Source organism: Gossypium raimondii, chromosome 7 (assembly GCF_025698545.1).
Source record: "Gossypium raimondii isolate GPD5lz chromosome 7, ASM2569854v1, whole genome shotgun sequence".
Taxonomy (NCBI): domain Eukaryota; kingdom Viridiplantae; phylum Streptophyta; class Magnoliopsida; order Malvales; family Malvaceae; genus Gossypium; species Gossypium raimondii.
The window spans coordinates 50,622,757-50,648,394 of record NC_068571.1 but is presented as its reverse complement, the minus strand read 5'-3'; the positions used below and the strand labels follow the sequence as shown (position 1 = coordinate 50,648,394).

The window sequence follows — 25,638 nt, the reverse complement described above, 5'->3', positions numbered from 1 at the left end:
ATGGAACATGGTTGTTGTAAGTCTTACAAAAAGTAAAGAGGTGCTGTCTGGTTCCTGTATGCAGTGAGTGGACCAGACTGTTAAGGTGTGATTAAGACATAAGACCCCCCAACGCACATCCCCATCATAATATCATCTTCTTCTCAAACAACTTTTGTATGGTTCATGAGTTAGGGTTCATTTGATTTTATAAGAATTCAAGTTCAATTTCGCTTAGGGTTTTTTTTCTTTTTAATTTATAAAATTAGATTTCAAAAGTAATCCTCACATCCTAAATTGGAGGTTGCCTAATCCAACCACCATATAATATAATTAAACTTATAAATTTTGCATTTGAATCCAAATTCTTGGATTTGTAGTTTGAAAGAAAGACTAAGACATCCCCCATTCACCAAATGGGTTCCAAAAAATGTTCAATCAAAACAGCATTGCTGTGTTTAGCTGGATGCCATTAAATATTAATTAATCATTAAGCAACTTGTTTCATCAGGCATTACATTTCTCACTCTTCTTTTCTAGCTGGATTAATCTTTAATTATTTTGACATGACCTTTAATCTTTCATTACCATTTTTAAGCTTAAGGGTGATTAATCTTTCAGGTTAGGGAAGGCTCCTCTCAATTATTTTCATTGATAGAATACGTGGGATATGCTAGGGTCGTTAAAAGTTGTTTGAGAGTATTTAGAGAGCTATGGTAAGATATGAACAGAGTGTTGACAATGGAGTAGTCGCACATCTTAAAATTAAGTTTTGGGTGCCACTTAAATTTTCAAAAATTTTACAAGTTTATGAAATTTTCTTTAAAAGAAATTTTTGAGGGTCTAATTAAACTTTTTAAATTTTTTTACGAGATTAATGAGATTTTTAAAAAGAATAATAAGAGAGGTTAATAAAAATTTTCAAAAAAATAAAATGTAATGAGGATTTTAAATTTTGAAGAGCCTAATTAAAATTTTAAAGGAGAAATGCCAAGACCTCTTGAGCTACGATAATAATATGTGTATCCCTCTAACATGGAGTAATAGCTTGGAGCCTCAAGGGATGGAGTTATGTAAAGTAAGGGCTTGGTGTGGGCCTCTTTGTACATGTATCCTATCGTGTAAAATTGATAGTATAGGATTATGAAAAGCTCTACTAAGATATGATAGAATGTGATTCATCGTATTACGAAGAATTGGTAAAAAAAGTAATGAGGATCCTATCAGATGCGATAAAAGGAATTTTCAAGTAAATCTTGATGTGACCCGACAGTGGTAAGCATGTAGGAGTCTTAAGTTGGATGAACCCTTTTTATGAGTAAACTCGTTCTTTATCAAAATGATTGGTCTAATTAGATGATTATGTATAACAAATTTTAATTATTATTTTATGATAAATTTTACACAAAAACTATAATAAAATTTAGGGTAAACAACCTTTTGATTAATTTACCGTTAAATGTAAAAAATAAAATATTTACGGGACTAGGCAGATTGAATGAAAAATTACGAGAATTGGTCAATTTTTGAAAAACACTTCCCGCTGAAAGCTTTTTAAGGTGATGCGCAGAAAAGTGCTTCCAGCTTGAAGCTCTTTCTGCCATTTTTGCGCAGAAGCTATTTTTCCCCAGCGGTCACCTACTTTCAACGGTTGTTTAATTAGCCGTTGCCCCCCAACGGTAAAAAAATTTACCCTATAGACCCCCCATTTTATTTTTATTTCCAATTCAATCTCAACTCTCTCAAATTCCTCTCAAAACCCAATTAAATTCTCTAAAAAAAATTTTGCTCTCTCAATTTTATTTATTTAAATTATCTTAATATTTTCCTAAAAAATTTCTAATACCAAGTATTCATTGTTTTCAAATTATCAATGGCAAATTCATGTACGTCATGATAAGAACCATATTTCCGTTAATAAATAATTTTCGGAAAATCGCCTACCACTCTAATATTAAGACTAATACTTTATCCTTGCAAAGTAGACGAAAGTTTCAATTATGAATCTAATTCAATTTTCGGGATTTAAATATACGATTGGTGTAAAAATACAATGTTTTTTTTAATTTTGAATTAAATTATTATTTAACATCTCAAACAATTATTACAAAATAATTAATTTAAAATCTCAAAAAACCCTAAACCTTACTTTAAATAAACAAAACCCCAACACTTAAAACCAGCGCTGGAAAAATCAGAGGAAAAGAGCTTCCTGCTAGAAGTGCTTTTGCTGACTTGGTGGAAAGAACTTCCAGCTAGAAGCACTTTTCTACGTATCACTTGAAAAAGCTTCCAGCTTGAAGCATTTTTCCAAAATTGTTCCATTCCCGTCATTTTTCATTTAATCGGCCTAGTCTCATGAATATTTTTTTAGGCATTTAATGGTAAATTAGTCTTTAATGCCATTTAACTATTAGTGTGTTTACATTTTGGTCACTCAACTTCAAAAAGTTACAAAATAATCATTAAACTATTCAAAATTTTCATTTAAATCATTGTGTTGTTAAAATCGTTGATCTATGGTTTTATCTGTTCGCACCACCTACATCAATCGAAAGTTCTCCTCCCCTTCTCTTTTACAATTCACTTTATTTATGAAACAACTTTCAACGTCACGAATCTAATAACCAAAACCCAAACAGCTTTTTTTTTCGATCTCCAACACTGATTATCAGATCGACTTAGATCTAAAATATATTCTTCTTATGATGATTCATGTGTAGTTCATGTTTCTTTTTTTTTTTTAATTATGAACTTCTTATAATTATTTTTAATTTTGATTTTTTGATTTTTTGATTTTTTTGTAATTTTTAAATTATTTATTAATGTGGCATATAAGATAAATAGTATCATCTCAATATAAAATATACATGGATTATAATGTAGGCTGGCACACCAATATTGCTAAAAAATTATTGTTTTATTTAACATTCCCATTAAAAAATCAATTTAACTATTTTAAAAAAAATTAATTATCAAATTTAGTTAAAAAAGTAATGATCAAATTAATAAAAATATAAATATTGAAGATTAAATTTGTCATTATACCCAAATTAAATTGTAATTGAACGTGAATAACTTTAAAAGTAGGAAAAAGAGAGGATAATGGAAACGAAAAAGTCAAATGCCGCAAAGGGCAAGGGGGTTAGATCGAGTGAGTGCGGGTACAGTTTAATTATGAGATATGGACCCACCAATTTCCGAATTCCAAGCAAGTTCTTGTCTCTGATATCCTGCGACCAACGTGTCGTTATCCGAAAAAGAAAAATAAAAAAAAAATTAAAAAAAAGGCTGCCGCTTTGCATTTTGGCTTTTGCATTTTGGGGTTTGGATTCTAAACTGCTGGGTGGGTCCCATCCTGTAAACCGCCTACTCAATAGAAAGATGACACGTTGATATTCTGCTAAAAACACACTTTCTTTTGGTGCTTTCCGTTTCGGAACACGCGGACCTCTTTCTTAACTCTCCTTTAGATTGCGTGGGAATCACCGCCCTTTCCTATTTTACTTACTTCACCACAAACAATTAAGTTATCATTTGTGTTTTTATTAGTGAATCAATTGCGCTTACGTTATTAAAAAGTACTAAATTTTATTTTAATTTTGATGAAAAATAATTGTAAGAAATAATGAGGTTACGTCATATTTTTTAAGAATTTAATATCACGTGAATATTTTATCTTGATAAATGAAAATTCTAAAATTTAAAATGAATTTACTGATTTAGCATCAAACTATTAGAAATGAATAATATTTATGTTTTATACCATCCTTTCTCAAGTAATATTATTTTCAGACACTATTTTTTTGTTAAAACATTCACGAGTAATATTATTTTCATGTAAATTTGATATCTATTTATATACAAGATAAAAGAATTGATTGAAAAATATTTTAAAATAAATAATCTTTTTATAATATATCTATAAAGAGAGATTTTTCAAGTGACTTATAGGTAAAAAGGAACTTACATAATTCTGTGAGGATAATTGATAATAATTTATTTTCAAGTAAATTGCATAAATATTTTAAAATGATAGAAAATTATTTTAAAATAAATGACCTATTTATAATTTACATTTATTTATTTTTTAAGGAAGATATAGATAAAATGGAAGATAATGATAAACGGTTTGTTTTAAGTAAATTATAAAATATCCTTAGTTGTATCTTACCTTATATATTCAATTGGTTTATATACACCAAAGGTACTTATACTCTTTTAAATTTAAAATTTAGTCCTATATTTTAATTTTAAGATATTGATCCCTATACTCTTCTATTTGAAAATCTTGGTCACTCTGTCTAATCTTGCCATTAGAGTTAATGATGTTAAAGTTAAAATAGCTTTTAGTCCTAAATATTTATAATTTTTTGTCAATTTGGTCCCTACCCTTTAAAATTACATAAATTTTAAAAATATTTTTGTATTAAAAAACATAAAATTTTAAAATATATGTATTTTTTAAAATATTAAAAATATATTTTTTAGTCCAGTAAGAGGTAAAAACTTGGTTGATTTGCGAACCGGTATAGATTGGTTGAACCAGGATTAAACACTAGTTGAATTGATAGTTGAATCGGTTTTTATAATTCTTTTAATAATTTATTTGCTTTGAACCGATTGGATAGGTCATTCCAAGAACCAATTGGTCAAACCAGTTTGAAATCAATTCAATCGATTTTTTAGCTCGATTCAACCAGTCCATGTTTGTTTGCGGGCCAACTGGTTTTTTATACCCCAATTGGTCTGGTCCAATTTAGATAGCATTGAATTTTAGATTTTTTTAGATTTTTTTATATTTTTAATTTTTTTATTTTATGAGTTATTATTATTTTCATTTTTAAATATTTTTGTTTTAATATTTAAAATATGAAAAATTAATTTTATGTACTTTTAAACAATAATGACAAATTTGACAAAAGTTGTAAATGTTGAGGGCAAAAAAGTTATTTTATCTTTAACATTGTTAACTCTAACGATAAAATTAGATGGAGGGACCAAGATTTTAAATAAAAAAAGTACAGAAATTGAATGTCTCAAAATTAAAGTATAATAACTAAATTTTAAATTTCAAAAGAGAACAAGTACTTTGATGATTTAAACCTATCTAAATTGATTTTTTTTACAGTTTCATTATTGAGTTAAATTGCATTTAACTCGTGACACCAACCCAATATTAATATAGAATCTAGATACATAAATACTCATAACTCCTCTTTAACCCTTATATTAAAATAAAATGCGCATAAGTGCAATTGAACTTAAGCTAAATCCCCAAATATCCTTAGTTGCATGTTACCTCATGTATAACCTTATTGATTATATCAATATTTAATTAATAGTATTTAAATGTATCATGCTTATTTCATTATTTTTGTATTAATTATTAAATATGTTAAAATCTAAATCATTTGTACCTTATTTATTGTTAAGCATGTTGAGTTGTCTCTTCAATATGTGAACTAGAAATAACTTTACACGTGTAAATATTATTGTTGGTGTTGTGGTTGCCAAGAAAAATATTTTATAATGTTTGATATATATTGAAAGGTATTGATTAAAATTTTGGAAAAGTTACATTATCACTTTTGATTCACTAAGTACTTTTCTGAGAATGTGATGATAATTTACAAATCTACCCTTATTAGATAAAATATAATATTCATGTATTTAATTTTTAGGATAAATATCAAAATTATACATGAACTTTGGTCCAATGTGCAATGTTATACATGAACTTTGATTTTGTGTGATTTTATACATAAAATTTTAATTTGATTCAATTTTCACAAATCGCAAAACAATACTTATAACCTAAATTATTAATTTGTTTTATTTTAAATAGCTTGTAAATTGTAAGTATCATTTATCTATTGTTATAAAATATGCAATTTCATCTTATGTCATGAAATCTTGATAGCAAATTGCAAAAACAAGACTACACATAATATATATATTCTCTTTATTCGCAAATAAATTTAATAAGTAAAGAGAATGATCAAAATACAATGCAAAATCTCAAAAACTTTTGATTTTGTTTTTATTTGACTTCAAAATCTTTAAAAATTTGAATTTGACTTTTATTTGATTTATTTGAAATCTTAAAATGATTTTTGATTAATCTCCTTTTGGTATATTGAGAATGGAGTTTTACACTCTACAAGTGGAGTCGGAGGATTAACAAGTGTCTTATGGGGAATAGTAAAATATTAAAAAATAAATATTTAAGAAAAGAGACTGGTCGAATTTTCAAGATTATTTGTGAAATAAAAAAATATACTACTAGTGTACCAAGTACTAACCCCAATAAAAATATCGAAACTTTATAATGAAAATGTAAAATAAACTAAATAACTATCTTTTGTAAAAAAAAACCTAAATAACATCTATTTAGTCATTCAAAAGGCTTTATAATATAGGTTAATTAATTTGAATTTATGACGATTTATTTCAAAAATTATTTATGATTATTATTAATTTTCTAATTTATTTAAATAAATTAAGAAATTGAACTTGATTTAATAGTTAAACTTAAAACATCCAAATATCTTAAATATAAAATTATTCAACTCATCATAATCCTTGTATTAAATTAATTTGAATGATCAAGTGTAAATAGATCTAATTCGAGATAAGACAACTTGAAAAATTCAATACTTAAATTCAAAATGACTCGAACTCGAAATTATTTAAATTTAAAATGACTTGAACCCAAGACCGTCATAGACTTAAAACCACTTGACTGTATAGGAAATAACATGAATTAATCCAATCCAATTTGCCTCTATACAAAATCAGCCAGCCTAAAATGTAGGGTAAATGCATCACATGTGTGAACAGACAAGATCGCCTTCATTTAGTTTTTTTGGGGTCAAAATTCTCTTAAGTTTTATATATTTATATGGTACATCAACATTCTTAAACATGACAAAAATGAAATTATGTAAGAAACGTGGAAAATGACATATATATAAAAAGCCAAAGCAATGAAAAGATGATTTGGGAAAGATGCAATGCATTTATACATAAAGAAACATATTCAAAAAGATGATGATATTTCTACTAGCTAGCTAATTGGGTAGTCGACTCTGACTAGCTTCCTTGCCTAAATATGAATAGGGTTTTGAGATGATGAGTAGCATTAATGAGATTAAATAGTGATTAAGAAGATAATTAGATACATGATTTTGCTCATCATTACTCCATAATGAAAATCAAGTATAACTATTTTTGTAATTAAAAACACTCCCACACTTTTATATAAAACGGGATTCTTAAAATTTTAATTTGTTATTAATTTAATGCTTTTTTTTGTATTTTTCATGTTCATTTTTGACTCATGTTCGAGATTTGTGGTTGGCTCTTTAGTAGATGAATACATTTTTTAAAAATATTTTTAAGAAAGGTATAATCATAATCACGTCGATTGACAATGTCAAAAGTATTACATCCGAATCATTACAAAGTACAAATTTAATATCTTTACTCTAAATATGACATTAGTCTTTATACTCTTGAGCTTTAGAAATTTAGTACCTTGATTTTTATTTTTATTTTTAAAATTTAATCTCTCTATTTTTATTTAAAATTACAATCTAATTGGTAATATTATTAATAGATTTTCATTATATTTGAATATGTGACATTTTAATGTTTAATTTTCTAATTTAAAAAATAAATTCCAGTTGATAACACATATTCAAAATTAATATAATTTATTTAATAGTGTTGTCAAGTGGATTCCAATTTTTAAATTAAAAACAGATGTGACCAGACCGAGTTGAGCTGAGGTCTGATTTCAAAAAATTCTATGCCCGAAGTTGACCCACCAAGACCAATTTCATTGTTTTAAAATAATAATTTATTTAAATTTAATTATAAAAATATGTAAAATTTAATATGGAGTTATTTTTATACTTATTATTTATAAACAATAAAATGGGTCGGGGTTGAAAAATATAAACATAAGCTTGGCCCAAAGCGGACTGGTTCGACCGATAAATACTTTTTTTTGTGCAATGTGCAATTTGATATGTAAACTTTGATTTGGTGTAATTATACACATAAAACTTGAATTTTGGTTTATATGTATACATGAAACTTTAATTTTGATTTAATTGTATACATTTAAAAAAACAAATGCATACATTTATTTTTCATATTGGATTAATATAATTGTTTGTGTATGCAATATATTAATTTAAAATGGTGCTAACTCAATAATATTGTTAGTGATATGTGAAAATTGAATCAAATTAAAAAATTCATGTATAAAATCACATGAAATCAAAATTCATCTATGAATTTCATATTTATATTTTTTAAGAAAATCCTAAACAAATTTAGAGAGGTCTGTGAATTAAGGTAATTATTATAAATGCAATTAAAAAACCCTTCACAAATAGCTTTAGGATATTATTATATGAATTTATAGAAGAATTAAATGACAATATTTTAAATCCGTTTATATTATTTCACTTATATACGATAATTAGTTGTAAACTTATTTATTTAGGGTGTATTTAGTTGAGTAGAAAATAAAAGAAAATAAAATTTGAATATGCTTGGGTGAAAAAAAAAGTGAGATAAAAGAAAATAAAGCGATGACAATTTTCCTTCTAAATTAGAACGGTTGGAGGAGGGAGAGAAAGAAGTGAAGGTTGGTTAAAAATTTATGTATTTTTAATAGATTGAAGAAATTTTTTTTTTTAATTTTCATCTTTTCTACCAAATATACTTATGGACAGAAAAATTGAAGTCACAGAGTTAGGTGACATCAACACAATCGAAAATGGATTTAAGAGGCAACCCGTAAATTCGCGGAGTAGTGCCAGAAGACGATTGCTTCAGTGGGGCAGCAGTTGAAATCGCTTGCGACATAGGAAGATTTCCTGATAGACTCTGACAAGCCACCGGAGCTTGCAGACGGAGAGAAACAACCAAAAGTGGGTGTTGCTGGTATGGATTTTTTTGAAAAGAAGCTCTCCTGAGTTTTCTAAAATAGTAGGTGAGTATACTAAATCTTAAGAGAATCAGAATAGCAATGTTGTTGTTGAGGAATCTACATTACCGATTAAACCTGTCATCCTCTCTAACAGAACTCAAATAGGTTTCGGGAGTATTTTCCCTCGCGGTAGGAGTGGGAAACCGGTTTGAGTATCTGTAGTCACTCCGATTTGGTTTTAAACCCAAAACTTTAGCTTAATGTTTGTGAAGATGAAAATACTGGGGATGAAAAGTAACTACTCAAAGAAAATATAGTATACAAATTACAAACATAGCATTTTTTCCCCCAAAAAGAGAAAGATTTAAGAGCAATTCATTTAGGAATAATTTTAGTTAAAACTAAATTTATGGTACACTCACTCCGTGGATGAAAAAATGTAATCAATATATTTGGCTTAATACTTCTACTACAATTAAATTATCACTTTGAAAACGTATTTTTTTTATCAATCCCAACCCAACAAATGATTCACTGCCATGTGCCAAGAAAAATAAAAAAGAAAACTAAAAATTTCAAAAATATCAGAAAAACTTAAAAAATCATCAAAATGAAAAATTGGAAAAGACTTTAAAATTTATAAAGAAACTTAAAAAATTATAATATACTTTTGAAAATTTTAAAATTCATAAAATTTTATAAAATCTTAGAATTTTATGAAAAACTTTAAAGAATTTTAAGGTATTTTTTGAAAACTTTAGGAATTCTCGTTTTGCATTTTAAGAAAACTTTTATATTTTTAAAGGAATTTTGAGCAAATTTTATAATTTTTGCATATTGAAAACTAGTTAGTTTATATAAATATGATTTAATGAATTCATCTCAAAATTAAATATGAGTTTGAAATGCTCCATTTTTAATAAAAAGACTTTTTATGAAAAAAATCAAATATATTTAATTTTATAAAACTTCAATTTAAAATTAAAATTTTATTATCTTCTAATAAAAATAAAAGATTTTAAAATTTTGCCGATTTTGAGAGGAATAAATGGGTTTACCTAAAACTATTGGACCAAGTATATTTTATTTTATTTTTACTCTTTAAATAAAATAAAGATGCTCTGTTCAGTTGACAAGAAAAGCTGAAAACAATTACAGAGCAGAGAGAGAAAAAAAGAGAGTGAAACAAAAAACAAACCAAGAAAGAAAAAGGAAGAGAGTATTGCTTTGTTTGCACCCAAAAATTTAAAGAAGTAAAAAGAACAGACATTTTTTTAAAGAAAAAAGTTATCTGTTTTGTTGGAGGGTTGAAACATCTTTAACTCTTCTTTAGCCTATCAACATCATTGTCCCTTTGTATAGTTTTCACCTGCAAAGCCCTCACGGTTCTAGTTTCCAATTTTCTCTTACTTCCAATCTTTCTGCTTGTACTTGTACTTAATTTTATTTTTCTTTGCTATTTTTGGGTTTTAGCTATCTGGGTTTTGTTTTGAAGTTCAAAAAGTAGTGGATAAACTTGAAAAATATTGAAAAAAAAAACCTTGGGTTTGTGATCTCTGTTTTTTTTTTCTGTTTTCTTATCTTGGTTGTATTAATGACTATGGAGGAGAAAATGGGTGGTTCCAATCGTGAAGATGAAGCCTTGGATCGGTTTCCAGTTGGTATGCGTGTTTTAGCCGTGGATGATGATCCTATTTGCCTCAAAGTTTTGGGTACTCTGCTTCTTAAATGCCAATATCAAGGTCAGTCCTCCTTTTTTCTTTTTCTGACAAAAGATTCAATCTTTGTCTGATTTAAAGTTTCATCATTGTTCTCAAAATGTTTGATAAATTGCCTTGATGTGTCTTTCATTTCGGGTTAATTAGTCAACTTTTTGGATACTGTTTCCATTGTGGGAAGATCTGTCTGTTGTGGTTTGCAAGTGTGCATTTAATTTGGATCTTTGTAATTGTACTATGCAAGAACGTTTGACTGTCGGCATTGTTGAAACTTGAAACTTTAGGCTTCTTTTTGCGAAATCATTAATGGCGTTTGTTTTGCAGTTACTACAACAAATCAGGCCATTTCAGCCCTCAAAATGTTGAGGGAAAACAGAAACAGATATGACTTGGTTATCAGTGATGTTAATATGCCAGATATGGATGGCTTTAAGCTTCTTGAGCTTGTTGGGCTTGAAATGGACCTACCTGTAATCAGTAAGCTTTAACCCTTTTTTCCATTATTGGTGGTAATAAATTAGAATTGTATCAGAATGATTAAACAAAATGCTTTCTGTCAATGAATTCCAGTGTTGTCAGCTCATAGTGATACCAAGCTTGTAATGAAGGGGATTACCCATGGTGCTTGTGACTACTTATTGAAGCCTGTTCGCATTGAGGAACTCAAAAACATATGGCAGCATGTGGTCAGGAGAAAGAAACCTGATTCTAAGGATCGAGTTAATGCTCTGAATCAAGATAAGGCTTCGGGAGGAATCGGAGAAGCTGTCCAAACATCAACAAGCAGTTCGGACCAAAAATTCAATAAGAAGCGAAAGGACCAAAATGAAGATGAAGAAGATGATGGTGAAGATAATGAACATGAGAATGATGACCCTTCAACCCAGAAGAAGCCTCGAGTTGTTTGGTCCGTTGAGCTACATAGGAAGTTTGTTGCAGCTGTCAATCATTTGGGCCTTGACAGTGAGTTTTCTGCTGTTCACTGTGTCTTATTGTCGAGAGAGTTATCTTCCTTGATTGCATTTCTAATTTGTTTTTTATTCAAATGCAGAGGCTGTTCCAAAGAAAATTCTTGACCTTATGAATGTTGAAGGGCTCACAAGGGAAAATGTAGCAAGCCATCTACAGGTAAGCCCCTTTTGCTCATTGTTCTCGACCTTTTGCATTATGATTCACCTTGTTGTGTCCGCTTTAAGCTTGCTGTTTTATGTTGTTTTGCAGAAATATAGGCTTTACCTGAAAAGACTCAGCAGTGTTGCAACCCAGCAAGCAAACATGGTTGCTGCATTAGGTGGTAAAGATCCCTCTTACTTGCGTATGGGTTCACTGGATGGCTTTGGAGATTTTCGTACATTGACTGGATCTGGAAGACTTTCGAGTGCTACACTATCATCATATCAACCGAGTGGGATGTTTGGTAGACTGAACTCTTCAGCTGCTTTAAACCTACGTGGGATTTCTTCTGGCGTGATTCAACAGGGACATCCTCAAACCTTGAGCAATTCCATCAATGGTCTTGGGAAGATCCAGCCTGTTGGGTTGCCTGCAAACCAGAATCAAAATGGAACTTTGTTTCAAGGGATCCCAACATCGATAGAACTCAACCAACTATTGCAAAATAAGTCCGCTAACCACTTTGGAGAACTTAATCCTGTTAATAATCCAAATGTTTTTGGTGTTGCCACAAACTTCCCAGATGCCAGAATGACTGTTGGTAGCTCGAGCAGTTCTCTATCTACACCCTCAGGCAGCCCTTTATTGTTACAAGCAAACACACAACAGGCACAACGTAGTGGTGCGTTTGGAAACCAATCATCTCTTGATGTGGCATCGTTAAATCAGGAATCGTTTGACATGGGTGTTCATGGTTTTTCTAATTTTGTTGATAATGGTAGATGCCACGAAAACTGGCAGAACACGGTTCAATTATCCAGTTTCCCATCAAATTCGTTGTCAACATGTGAAGCTTTTAGTCACGAGCAGTTGCATACTAACAATTTGCAAGAAAGCATTTCTTGGAGGAGCTCTCACCTAAATGATAACCCCATTGATCTTTCTGCTTCCATGGCAAATGCAGGCCTGGAGGACTCTAGAGGAGACATGCAGTGCCAAATTAGTCCAAGTAATAATGTCATTCACAATATAGATTATGCAGCAAAGCAACAGTGGGGAGAAAACAGTTCGTTTGCTGGTGTGGACTCCCTGGTTGCTGGTGCTCCTTATGTTCAGCACCTTGAGGCTGGGAAATTAGCTTTCAACACAAAACTGAGGTCCAATGAAGACATCCTCTTTGAGCAGAGAAAGCCGCAAAATGAATTCAGTCAAAACAACTTTGAGACCTTGGACGTTATATCAAGTCCCATGATCAAACCGGTATGGCACGAGAAAAATATAGTTTATTTTTTTTAATCATTGTAGTTGAAGTTACTTTTGTATGTTTGAAATATAGTTATGAGCATAAATTCTTTAAAAAGGCTGGATTGTGTGATGCAGGAGCAATATAACGAGACGGGGATGATGGAGGGGGAATTGGGATATGATGCATTCCCCCTCGGGTCATGTATATGAGACAGTTATGCTGATTGTGGTTGATGCTGATTCTGAGATAAAAAAAACAAAGACGGTGAAAATGGCGTAAAAAAGGCTACTCTTTATAGGAGTCTCTGTATCATTATGTAATTTATTCTGTGTTGCTCCATTTTCTCTACTGAGATTCTCTGCCCCTCCTCTTTTTCATGTCCTTTTTACACTTTGACATGGAATAGTAGTTAGCTTCACTCATGTCTTGTTGGGAGTAGTCATTCGGTTAAAATGTGCTATTAGTCCCTCTACTTCTATAGAATTTGAGATGTAATTCCTGTATTTTAAAAGTTACATTTCCAATTTAAAAATCTTAGTTCAGTTATTATTGTCTTTGGTAGTTTTCGCTAAAATTTATCAACTTAATTTCTGTCAATATAAAGGTAGCTTAATCAATATGGTAAATTGACAAAATTTGACCGAAAAACATAATTTTTAACTTTTTAAATACAGAGATTAAATCTCAAATTTTGTTGAATTACAGGGACTACCAACATATTTTAACCAAACCATTCATCTTGCTATGATCAAATATCAAAGTTCCAACATTCCAACAGCTAAAAGATATATTTGATATTTAATCTTTTAAGATGTCTGCAAAATAGCATAAATACCTGGAGATCCCTCTACTATATAGGATCATCAACAATTTAGTCCCTTTCAATTAGATCTGTTTGAATTTTTAAATATTCAAAGTTTTGAATATATATACATTATATATATTTCATTCTAAATAGTTCAAAACATTATTATTATTTTTTTTACAAAAGTTGTAAGAATTCTAAAAAAAAACCTGACCATTACTCAGCCAACACCAATCTCCTGCAAAACCTGACCCCTGAACCATAGAGTTGTATATTGGCATGTGATTATGCTTCAAATCAAATTGAGATGATATATAATAGTAGTAATAGGTCCACACAGTAGTATCACAGTTAACAGGTGAAAGTACAGGTGGGAGGGAAACATATTGGGGGGCCTTTTTGCCCTAACAAGATTTTCTAGACAATGAATTATACCAACAGTTTATTCCCCTTCCCAGCCCATTTGTCGAGCTCTTTGCTCCCATACTGTAGTTACTTTCCTCTCCCTGATTAGTGAGGCCTCGGCTCGCTCTCTGGCTTCCTCGCATGTTTCGGTGGCTGCAATACATTTTTCTGCCTCCTTCTGGTACTGGGAAGCCACCCTTTTTGCTTCACCAAAGGTGATGTTCATATGGCGGGAATGCTCTTCGGCGACAGTCTCTTGCAACTTCAACTCCTCTGTTAGAAGGTCCAGGAATTGCTTCTCCATCTCTTGCTTGAGATCAGGGTCATTGCTTCCGCAATCTGTGTCACCATAATCCATATCATGCATGCATGATTATAAATAAATAAGTTAAACCAATTTGAGTTTTGATAGAATAAACTCTAACCTGCGATTGAGAGATTGGTCAACCCTGCAAAAGAAGAACAAAGGCACAAAAAACATGTCAAGTAATTCACAGAGATAACCAAAAGGTTTTAGTAGCAGACGCATTGACACAAACTTTTACAACCATTGAGCCTGAAACTAGAACAAACATAGAATAAGGAAACCAACAAGCTGCAGATTCCTACATAAAAGGTAATATTGTCCAAACACAAGAGAAGCCATAATATCATTGATATAAATGTAACAAATTCTGCCTTTCTCCGGGCTCTAGAATTTCGACATTTTCAGCAGTCAAATGGAAGTATCTTTTCGTGATGAATATCGAGTCCGTTCGTATTCTGGACTGTTGTTAATAAATTAAGAAAAGCAAGAACAAAGGGGCAACAGCACTGCAAATTATCAGTTTCAGTCGTTCTTAAATTTCAACTCTAATCAAGCTCAACAAATATGTTATCTCAATAGCCATTCAAGAAATTTGGAGACCATTTCAGTGCCCTTGAAGTAAATCCAATACTTCCTGGCAATAAAGGGCATAGAGTTATAGTTAGGGCTCTGATTTCCATAATTAGTATATGATTGAACAAGCACAAAACTGAAGCCAAATTCGGTTTTGTTTGCTTATTTGCTATTGCAAGTCAAAGGCAAAGCAATAGCAGCAGCAATAGATCAAAATCTCAAATGGTTAAGACCTAGAGTAACAAAAGATTACCCAAAGCTCAGAAAGCAAATTTAGCAACAAAAGCAGATCAAGACTTGAAATTTCCCTAATGGGTATTCCTTAAAACTCATCCCAACAAACAAACAAACAAAACCAAAATCTGACAAAAACCCAGAATGAAATAAAGCACAAAAAGAAAAAGGAGGGATACCAGGGGCAATGTTGACAAGGGAAAGAGGAGGAGGACAATCACAGATGCAAGGAGGACAAGAGGATTTGGAAGGACCCAACTTGAGAGTTTTCTTGAATCTCCAGTAAAGAGCTGGTCCACATACTGCCAAAGCCGAAATTAGAGCAAACGTTACTAGACATAGCCTCAAGCAAGTCCCTGATCGCCTCGACATGTTTCTATCTCTCGTTCTTTCTTTTTACTGTTTATGGAATAGTGAGATCTAAACCAAGGATATGCATTGATTGGGAGCTATAAATATGAAATCTATTGCTTCAACTGCCTTTTTAATGTTTTCATTTTCCTGGTTTATACTGTGTTAAGAGTAGTTCCAAAATCCAAGGTTAAGGTAGAATCACCGTTGCAAAGAAAGAAAAAAAGTAATAAAAAATTCCATCAAGTCCGTGTAGAGGTAAAAATTCCATGAAATCATTGGATGGGATTACCACTTGGATTTAACAAAATTACAAGTAATCAGAGATACAGAGCAGTTGAAAATCCTGTCCTTGAACATCATCAGATGGCGGCTCAGAGACTGATTATGAGGGACAACCCAACATGTATTTATGGCTGTGTCAGTGTCATCACGCCCCCATTACCATTGCTTGGTAAATGTTTTTAAAACATCATCCATTTTTTATACAACAGGTCGGTTTAATTTTAATTAAATAAATTACTAAGATATTTATAAAATTTTAAAAACAAAAAAATAATTCAACTGGACCGTAGTTAAGTTATTGGTTCGTTAATTCGATCGGTTGATTCGGTCTGATTAAAAAATTATTAAAAATTAAAAATTTCAATTAAATTATTCGATTCAACATATGTTTTTCTAATTCAACTGATTCGTATTGGTTTTCGAATCAATCAGTTCAAAGCCTTCATCCAGATCGGTATCCCAACCAATTCTCGATCCTATTGATCTAATTGGCCGGTCTAATTCGGTTCAAAAAATATTGTTGGACAATTCTAGATCCAATCGTTCGATCGAACTCTGTTCCAACAACCATGGATCTTTTTTGTGTTTATCATGTCCGTTAAAGGTTTATATTTAGGTTTCATGGCTGCCCATTCCAACAAGGTCATCTCTAAAATTTGAGTCTACATTCTCCCATAAAATAAAATGTATCTTATCACTGTATTTAACATTTGTTGGTCCAACAACTACGAAAATGATCTTTTTATCTTAATTTTGACCCAACTTAATTATGATCAACTTAAAAACAATTTACTTTTAAGGCTTTGATAAAGCAAAAAAATAAAAAAAATAAAAAATTGAAGGGATAAAAAACTAGAAGGATGAAAACATAATTTTTCTTCTAGGCAGAGGCGAAAAATGAAAAAAAAAAAAGAAAAAAAAAGAAAAGATTTGAAAAGGTATTATTTTGAAATAACATGCACATCCTCTCATTTTCTCTCCTCTTATCATTCTAATATGAAAGCATTAATTTTTATGCATTAAGATAGAAAATAACTTATTTTTTTTACTCACTTTTTTTCTCAACTAAGCACACTCAAAATTTCTTTCAACTTTTCATTTCCTTTCTCCTTTCTCTTTACTTTTCCACCCAACCAAACACATCATTTGAAACAAATAACCTGAAATGCTACTAACTATAATGACACAACTTAATAAAACCAATCCCATACTAAAACAGCTCAAATTTAATCAAAATCTGAAACCAACATGGAAATTTTAAAACCAGGATTGCTTCATCTAATTAACCTAACTCAAGTAAATGGTTTTGCTAGTCTTTCCATCATTTCATGGGAACTTAGCTTGGTCATATAAATGGCTTCAGCCTGAGCATTTCTGCAAATTAGATGATGCATGCATGCTTGCAGCAACCATTGATTGATCCTAAATCTCAACCTTAAAAACTTATTCATGTCAAAGATCTGCATAGTACTCATTTAACCACTTTTGGATGATCTCAACTTCTTGTTTCCTCAGTTGAATAAGCCACTTTGGATCCTTTTTTGTTGCTGACCGGAAATCAACATGGTGAGCTCCTATTGACACAACAACAATTGGCTAATTTCTTTTAGCTTCATAACAAATTTTAAGACACAGAATTCTTTTGTCATGATTCAGACATACCTTTTTCTGTGACAAGAGAAATGATACTAGATGATATGTTTTTCAACACGCTGTATCATTCAATATTATGTATCAGTTTCTTTGATGACAAGGAATTTATGATCTATGAAGCTAAAACTGACAACTTACCCTCCTCTGCTCCATGGATCCTGCATTCCATTGGAAAATATGATATTGCTGCCGAATCTCTTCAATACTTTCTGAATTCTCTGCATCGATAAGGCACGTTAATACGTATATCGGGACCAAAAGAATGGAGGAGAAGAGAAAACAATCAATAAGAACTCACTTCACCACCAAATTCAGTTGTGATCCAGTGCGGTCGTGGTGAAACCCCGTATTTCATTTGGCATTGTTCGGCAAACTCTTCGTAGTCGAATCCAGATGGAGGAAACATGCTCTCCTTAGAACAAGTCATCGGCATAACCATCTCTGTACATGTCTGCATAACCATTTGGATGATTAAGGGGGATCCATCAGACTAGCTTAAACAATATATGATATTGGCACATTTTATATCAGATACCTGCCAATCCCAACCATGAAGGCCATGACCATCAACTTCATGTTCTATCTTAAAGCAATTTTCTGAACGAGAATAGTTGTAATACAAGCTTGCCGCTGCGAAAGCGCGACTAAGCTTCGTCGCCCCTGATGGAATCTTATCGATTATCTTGCACATCTACATGTGAATACACATATATAAATGCCGAAATACGAAATGAACCAAGAGATGTTTGAAAATGTTAAAAACTTATTTACAAGCCTTACCTTCTGCACAGGATAAGCAGGTAATGGCTTCATGAAATCTGCTTTAGTTGGATAATTGACCATGGATGTATAAACAAAAGCAGTCCATAACCAGTCTCGAGCAGAAGCTGTCGAATGAAGGCTCCTGAACACACAAATTAGTGGTCTCATTATTACACGTAAATTACTTCATCATCATATAATACACTTCCATGACTCACTTGCAGGTTCTGAAAGTTTTGCTTAGTTCAGCCAAGGCTTGTTTCTGAGTTGACATTGCCTCTAGTTCTGCCCAGCTCCCCTTTATCACTTGATAGCAATTCAAGCTTACATCCTAAATGCCAATGTTGGTTTACTTATAGTCATAGAGGAAGATTTGAAGAACACAAAAGAAATGTAAAGTAGGAGCACAACATGGACCTTGAAATCCTGGGAAACAGCATCATAGAAGCTTGACCATGGGATTAGCTTATCAAACTGTAATATAGGGGCTGAAGAAGCCAATGCACCAATTGCTATATGTGGGTATTTAAGTCTAAACCATGCTGCCAGCACTGGAAGAAACAACCCTTTTTTTTAGCAATGGTGAAAATAAAGGAACCATCAATTTTAGGGTTTGTTTTGAACTTACTTCCTCCATAAGACCCACCGAAGACCACAACAGGGGAAGCTTCAGATGATAGATTCTGCTTCAAGCTGGTTATGAGAACTGCAAAATCAGCTAAGGCTTGTTGAGAATTCAAGTACCCCAAGGTCTTTGCTGACTGGTACGAGTCTTTCCCAAATGGCATCGACTTCCCATAAAATCTATGCTGAAAAAATCCCAACAAAAACAAACCCTCCTATAAGTTAAGCCCCCCAAAAAGGAAAAAGCATCTATAGAGTTGCAATAGACCAATCAGGTACATTACTTCAATGAAGACAAGGAGGGCTTTGAACTTGGGAGCAATGTCAAGCATGAACCCTGTATTAGCAGCAAACCACTCGATGTTTCCTTCATTGCCAGTATAGACAAATATAGGAGCACCTTTTCGCCAGTAATCACTGTTGATTAGATACTTTTGGTAGAACAATTTGGAGCTCTTGGGCTGGAAAGTGAAGTGGTCCAAAGTTTGAGGGAAGTAGTGAGTCTTGAATGGAAGCTTTGGTTTTGAAATTTTGGCTTGTTTGATCAAAGACTGATAGGCAGCTCCAGGGAAAAATGTTGGCAAAGAATTGGCTGGTATTGCAGAAAAAGCAAAGAGGAATAAAAAGAAGAAAGATAGGCAAGGAGCCATTGCCTCACACAGGGAGCAAATTTGCTGGTTCAAGGCTGCTACTTTCTTGGCTTCAACAACAGCTTAAACCCTTAGAACAGTTGAGAAAACCAGAAGCTAAAAAGTTAAAAAGATGAGGTCCATGATATTTTGTTGTCATGTATAGATAAACCCTTTAGAGTTGAACAGCTATAAGTTTGTCAGCTAGCTGCTAATTGTCAGCTGAGGCTAAGAATACCAGATTAGCATGTGAATGAAGAAAATTGTATTAAATAAGCATCACACAAGATCATTGAAAAAAAAACAGATAAAAAATAAAATAAAATAAAATAAAATAGATATTATAGTTTTGGAGATGTGAATTATGATAGCAAAAACCATAATGCAGACCTGGGATTGGGAAGAAGAAGAAGAGGATGTCAATTTCCAAATTAAGTGTAGGGAGGGGCCTTTGAGTCCAATAAGTCCCCCATCACATTCACAAAATATGGGTAAATGAAATTTGTGACACTATTCAATTCATGAGTAGTTGCAGCATATTGTAGACATGAAGGAAGCTGATTTTAAAACCCACTAGAGGAGTTGGCAGCTTAATTATCAAAACCAAAAAATGAAAAAAAAAAAGTGTGATAACTCTACTAATATTTAGAGTTAGAAATATGCTATAGTAAACCGATTTAACTTTTAATTATTTATTCTCTTTTACCATATTTTGAAAGAAATTGTCGAGAAACACCTCGTAAAATGTAGATGATTTCATCGATCAATAGGAGAATCTTGTAAACTAGATGAAAGAAATTCATGAAAAAAGCCATCTAAAAGTATGAGATGTATATGCACTCAAAATTGTTGGTATTACATTTAAATTGAATCTCACCACCAAGTAATATGGTGATAAATTTAGGTGTTTATAGTTCAGAAAAATTATTATTTAAATTTAAAAAAAAGAGAAAAGAGAAAGAGAGAGCTTTAATTATCAAATAATTTACACCAATAGTTTATATAATTAAACATAATATAAGAAACTACGAGAAATAAAAACACACCCTACATGCAATGGTAGAATTACAATATCGATCAAACATGATATGCAAGAAGCATGGTATTGTTATGGAGGCCATAACGTACACTTATTCAGTTCTTTAAAGCATTACTTGGAAAAGCATGGTGTTGTTATGGAGTTCCATTGATGAACACCGTACAACCTGACTGGTCTCGGCTCGAGTAATTCCTTAGTTTGAGAAGCACATGCACCACCATTCCACAAACAAATCCCAGTGCTGCACTTGAACCTACAAGCGAAACAGTTGTGCATATCAACATTACAAAACACTCTCCCTTTGAATTCATATCCCTGCAGGTCATTGCTAGCTCAATCCCTGCAAATAATAGTAGAACACCCAAAATGCCAACCGGAAACCAGTCCAAAATCCTTGCCAAAGATGTTCCTAAAACCAAACCCAACGCCATCTTGGCTGCACCTAGAATGGCTACACTCCCACCACTCCTGCCTCCAAACTTGTACTGCCCGGCTAACCCACCTGCACCATGGCAGCATGGCATGGCACCAAACCAGCACCCCACCAAGTTCATTAGCCCCACGGTTATTGAAACCGCAGTAGCTGAGAATTCCTTTCCTGGAAACAGATCTGATGACAACTTGCAGACTGCAATCACTGAGTTCAGAATTGATAATGGCAGTTGAGGAATGGTTCCCTTGATGAATCCTTGTTTCCATGCATGACTAGTGAATTGCACGACCTCCATTGATGAAGGTCCAAATTTAATGTCTTTCACCACGGCAGGCTTTCGTATGAATGCCAAAACTACGCCTGATAAGAAAACGATAAAAGCTGAAGGAATATTAGCCATGGTTTTCTTGATTCTCTTACTTCTCATATTCCTTTCTTCATCATCAACATTACCAGTCTCTCTTTCCTTTCTTTCTTCACCTGCACCATTGATAACAATTATGAAACAAGCGCACACAATAGCCAAAATCAGTCCATCCAATCCCACCCAATGCCTATTCTCTTTAGATTTCGATTTCGAAAAATCCTGAACCTTTCTAATGTACTTAACGGCAGTCATAGCAAATGCCAAGCCTTGTGACAACTGAATTCCCCTAACAACAGATAGAGGTATCAGTTTGTACACTAGCTGCATCAACCCTGTAGCACCCAAGACCAACAAGATTGCACCGGTACAAATCCCGGCCGCCATTATTTCCGGGATATTAAAATCCGGACCATCCGATATAGCTACCGCTGCTATCGACTTCATGGGTTGGACGGGCATTGGAACACCATATATGACGCCAGTGACCATGTTGTAGACACCAGTGAATATCAATGTGGTGCCTAAGTTAAGGTCCTTGGCAAGTGTCAAGGCCAATACAATAGGAATATATGTGCCTAAGTCTCCCATGGCACCATTCAGTTCAGCCCATTTGGATTGAAAAACCAAGTTGCTTTTCACTTTATGAACTAAGTTAGCCGGTGAAGGAGAGGTGGGGTTGCTGTCTAAGTTTTCAGATGTTTGGGGGTTTTGAGACTCCATGGCTATGAAATACGGCAGTGTGTATGGACTGAGAATGGAATGTGTGGGTTTTATAGATGATGGGCAGCTTGTAAAGCGGAGATTTTGACTGTCCTTTCGGTTCATGAGCAGCCAAGTATGTGATGCTCAACATCTCCTAAATAGATACCTTAGCTTCTCTCAATAATTTATCCCAAAAGTCAACTCTGACATTTCTGTTTCATTTAATGCAAGGACAAGTACTTATAAATTCAATAATCTTTTTCTTTTATATTTTCGTTTTACTAATGTTTGAGGTTTAAAATTCATAAATATATTGATTGAAGGCTAGGGATGAAAAATTATAAAATTTTATAAATCAAATTTTCTTTTATCCAAGTATAAACTTTTAGAAAAATTAAAATAAAATTTTATTTTATCCAATAAAAGCTTTGTTTGATTGACCTAAGGAAAAACTCCCCAATTGAATTCAATCTAATCTATTTAAAATTTAAGAATATATAAATATTTGAGTTGAGTTGTAATTAGATCCGTTTAAGAGTTTAAAGTTTTATCAAAGTATAACTCAAACTTTTTTTCATCAAATATTAAATTTTAGAAAAATCCATATAAATTTTATTTTTCAAATAAAAGAATACTAAAAGTTGAATTTGTTTGGTTTATCTAAAGAAAAAAATCGACTTCAATCTAATCTATTTAAAATTTGACAATATATAAATATTTGAGTTGAGTTGAAGTCGAGTTAGCTGCTCTTAGATCTAAAGATTTGTCTAAAGTTTGAGAAGGTTTAAATAAAAATATTAAGTTTAAAGATAGATTTGGACAAAAACAATTTAGCCTATTTAGAATATGGACCAAATTCGATCGCCAAAATTTATAAGCCCAAACTTGGCCCGAATGGACATGTTTTTGAGTTTATGATATTTTATTCTATTTATTTTATTTTATATATTATGTTATTTATTTCATATGAAAATTTAATATATTATACTATGATGTAAATGTTAGAAAATATGTTATGCATGTTTAGATTTAATAAAAGAAAGAATATATAGTGGTAGTAATATATAAATATATATATATATATATATATATTGTTAGTGATCGTCCCGATTAAGCAACAAACAAGTAAAAATAGCGGAAGAAATTGAGAAGATGAACACACAAATTTAACGTGGAAAAACCCCTCCAAAGAGGATAAAAAACCACGGGCAAAGTTAATTTTACTATAATGGCAAAAGAATGAAGAGTACAAAAGATGGAGATAAAACTAAACCCCGAAAACCCGAAAAACAAAGAACCCTCAAAACATAAACACAAAATTCTCTGAATGTGTTATGAGTTCTAATCTAATGGGTGTATTTTCTAAGGTTGTACAAGAGCCTATTTATAGGCTAAATTCATATGTCAAATAATAATAAAATAATCTAAACTAATCAGTGTTTGACTGAAATAAATAAACAGAGTTTAACTAAAAGATTATTTTTCAAATTTGACTGAAAATAGGAGTCATACTTAACAAATCTCCACCTTGACTCATATTTCTACAACGCCATATTTGCCAAAGCCCGCCACGAGCCTATCTTGAACTATGCAGGGAATTAACTGAGTCAAATTTGTGCTTAGAAACTGGAAGACTTCTAGCCTTCGACTTGTACACTGCCAAATCAAAACTAACCCGGGTCTGATTTTCACGAACACAGTGCCCTAACTTTTCAAAATCTGCATCCAAAAGAGAACCTCTCTTCAACGAAACGGTCATACATTTTTCCCTCCTATGACCAAGTTGCCTCCGCTCTAAACGAGTTGACTTCGACTCTATAACGGATGAAGGACATCCGATTTCACCGGTCACTGTAGAACCTTCCAGAATATAAAGACTGCCAGTTCTTTTACCTTTTAACAAAACGAGAGCTCCACGAGATACTTTAATGCCGCTTGACTTGATGTTGATTCTGCATCATTTCAAGTCTAAAATACTCAAGGAGATGAGATTTTTTCGTAAATCAGGTACATACCTGACATCTGAGAGTGTCCTAATCGTCCCATCATGTATCCTAATTTTAACAGTACCAATACCAATTACCTTACTAGATGAATCGTTTCCCATGTGCATAACTCCAACTTCAACCGAACTGTATGTAGAGAACCATTCTCTATTGGGACACATGTGGAAAGAACATCCCGAATCTAGGATCCACTCGGACGTGAGCTTGGAGTTATCGCTCGTTGACACTAACAAGAAATTATCACCACTTTCATCGGCCAAATTAGCATCAGCTACATCTTCCTCGTTACTCTCAACAGCTCTTTTATTTCGCAGTTTATAACAATCTGCTTTGACGTGACCTAATTTTTTTACAATAGCGACACCTTTTGTCTCGTTTCTTTGATACTACCAAAATGGAAGCTTGCCTATCTGCCTTGCTATCCAAATGAAGCTCATTGTCGAGTTTGTCTCTACTCAACAAATGACCCTTCACATCTTCGAACGAGATTTTGTCTCTACCATAAATCAGGGTCTCCCTGAAAGACTTGTATGAAGGGGGTAAAGAGCACAATAATAGCATAGCTTGATCTTCATCATCAATATGAACCTCAACGTTCTTTAAATCATTTAAAAGAGTAATGAATTGACTGATGTGATCTCTAAGAAGCTCGCATTCGTTCATGCGAAACGTAAATAGACGTTGTTTCAACACTAAACGGTTAGCCAAAGACTTAGTCGCATAAAGAGTTTCTAACATTTTCCACAAGGCGAATGAGGTCTTCTCCATCAATACCTCCTGCAATACCGTATTCGCAAGGCACAACTGGATTACAGACAAGGCCTTTTCATCAAGCTCTTCCCATTCTGTTTTATTTAGATTCTCAGGCTTTTTCCCGGTAATAACCTTTTTCAAACCGGATTGAACTAGAATTGTCATCATCCGAACTTGCCACAGATTGAAATTTGTCTCACCATCGAACTTCTCAATTTCAAATCTTGTTGTTGCCATATCTGAATGGGCTGATCTATGAAAATTGAACTAGCTCTGATACCAATTGTTAGGGATCGTCCCGATTAAGCAACAAACAAGTAAAAATAGCGGAAGAAATTGATAAGATGAACACACAAATTTAACGTGGAAAAACCCCTCCAAAGAGGATAAAAAAACCACGGGTAAAGATAATTTTACTATAATGGCAAAAGAATGAAGAGTACAAAAGATGGAGATAAAACTAAACCTCGAAAACCCGAAAAATAAAGAACCCGAAAAATAAAGAACCCTCAAAACGTAAACACAAAATTCTCTGAATGTGTTATGAGTTCTAATCTAATGGGTGTATTTTCTAAGGTTGTACAAGAGCCTATTTATAGGCTAAATTCATATGTCAAATAATAATAAAATAATCTAAACTAATCAGTGTTTGACTGAAATAAATAAACAGAGTTTAACTAAAAGATTATTTTTCAAATTTGACTGAA

General features: G+C 32.3%; 4 protein-coding genes across 4 annotated transcripts; 1 reads left to right on the top strand and 3 right to left on the bottom strand.

Moving 5' to 3' along the window:
* Positions 1-10,061: 10,061 nt before the first annotated feature.
* LOC105766286 (two-component response regulator ARR12) lies at positions 10,062-13,549 on the top strand. The gene is made up of 6 exons (XM_012585708.2): positions 10,062-10,668; positions 10,969-11,121; positions 11,215-11,607; positions 11,696-11,772; positions 11,866-13,017; positions 13,138-13,549. Exons 1-6 carry the CDS (start codon positions 10,521-10,523, stop codon positions 13,210-13,212), a joined length of 1,998 nt encoding a protein of 665 aa, XP_012441162.1. The 5' UTR covers positions 10,062-10,520; the 3' UTR covers positions 13,213-13,549.
* Positions 13,550-14,093: 544 nt separating this feature from the next.
* LOC105766349 (uncharacterized) lies at positions 14,094-15,977 on the bottom strand. The gene is made up of 3 exons (XM_012585807.2): positions 15,507-15,977; positions 14,639-14,662; positions 14,094-14,552 (listed from the first exon to the last, which is right to left on the bottom strand). Exons 1-3 carry the CDS (start codon positions 15,697-15,699, stop codon positions 14,251-14,253), a joined length of 519 nt encoding a protein of 172 aa, XP_012441261.1. The 5' UTR covers positions 15,700-15,977; the 3' UTR covers positions 14,094-14,250.
* A 1,180-nt stretch (positions 15,978-17,157) lies between these two features.
* On the bottom strand, positions 17,158-19,930 carry LOC105766415 (uncharacterized). Its single transcript, XM_012585914.2, has 10 exons — positions 19,287-19,930; positions 19,007-19,187; positions 18,796-18,929; positions 18,597-18,709; positions 18,397-18,520; positions 18,152-18,307; positions 17,915-18,067; positions 17,755-17,834; positions 17,626-17,675; positions 17,158-17,537 (listed from the first exon to the last, which is right to left on the bottom strand). The coding sequence occupies exons 1-10, from the start codon at positions 19,650-19,652 to the stop codon at positions 17,416-17,418; spliced, it is 1,479 nt and encodes a 492-aa protein (XP_012441368.1). The 5' UTR covers positions 19,653-19,930; the 3' UTR covers positions 17,158-17,415.
* Positions 19,931-20,581: 651 nt separating this feature from the next.
* On the bottom strand, positions 20,582-22,274 carry LOC105766545 (molybdate transporter 1). Its single transcript, XM_012586069.2, has one exon. It carries the CDS (start codon positions 22,188-22,190, stop codon positions 20,805-20,807), a length of 1,386 nt encoding a protein of 461 aa, XP_012441523.2. The 5' UTR covers positions 22,191-22,274; the 3' UTR covers positions 20,582-20,804.
* Positions 22,275-25,638: the final 3,364 nt, after the last annotated feature.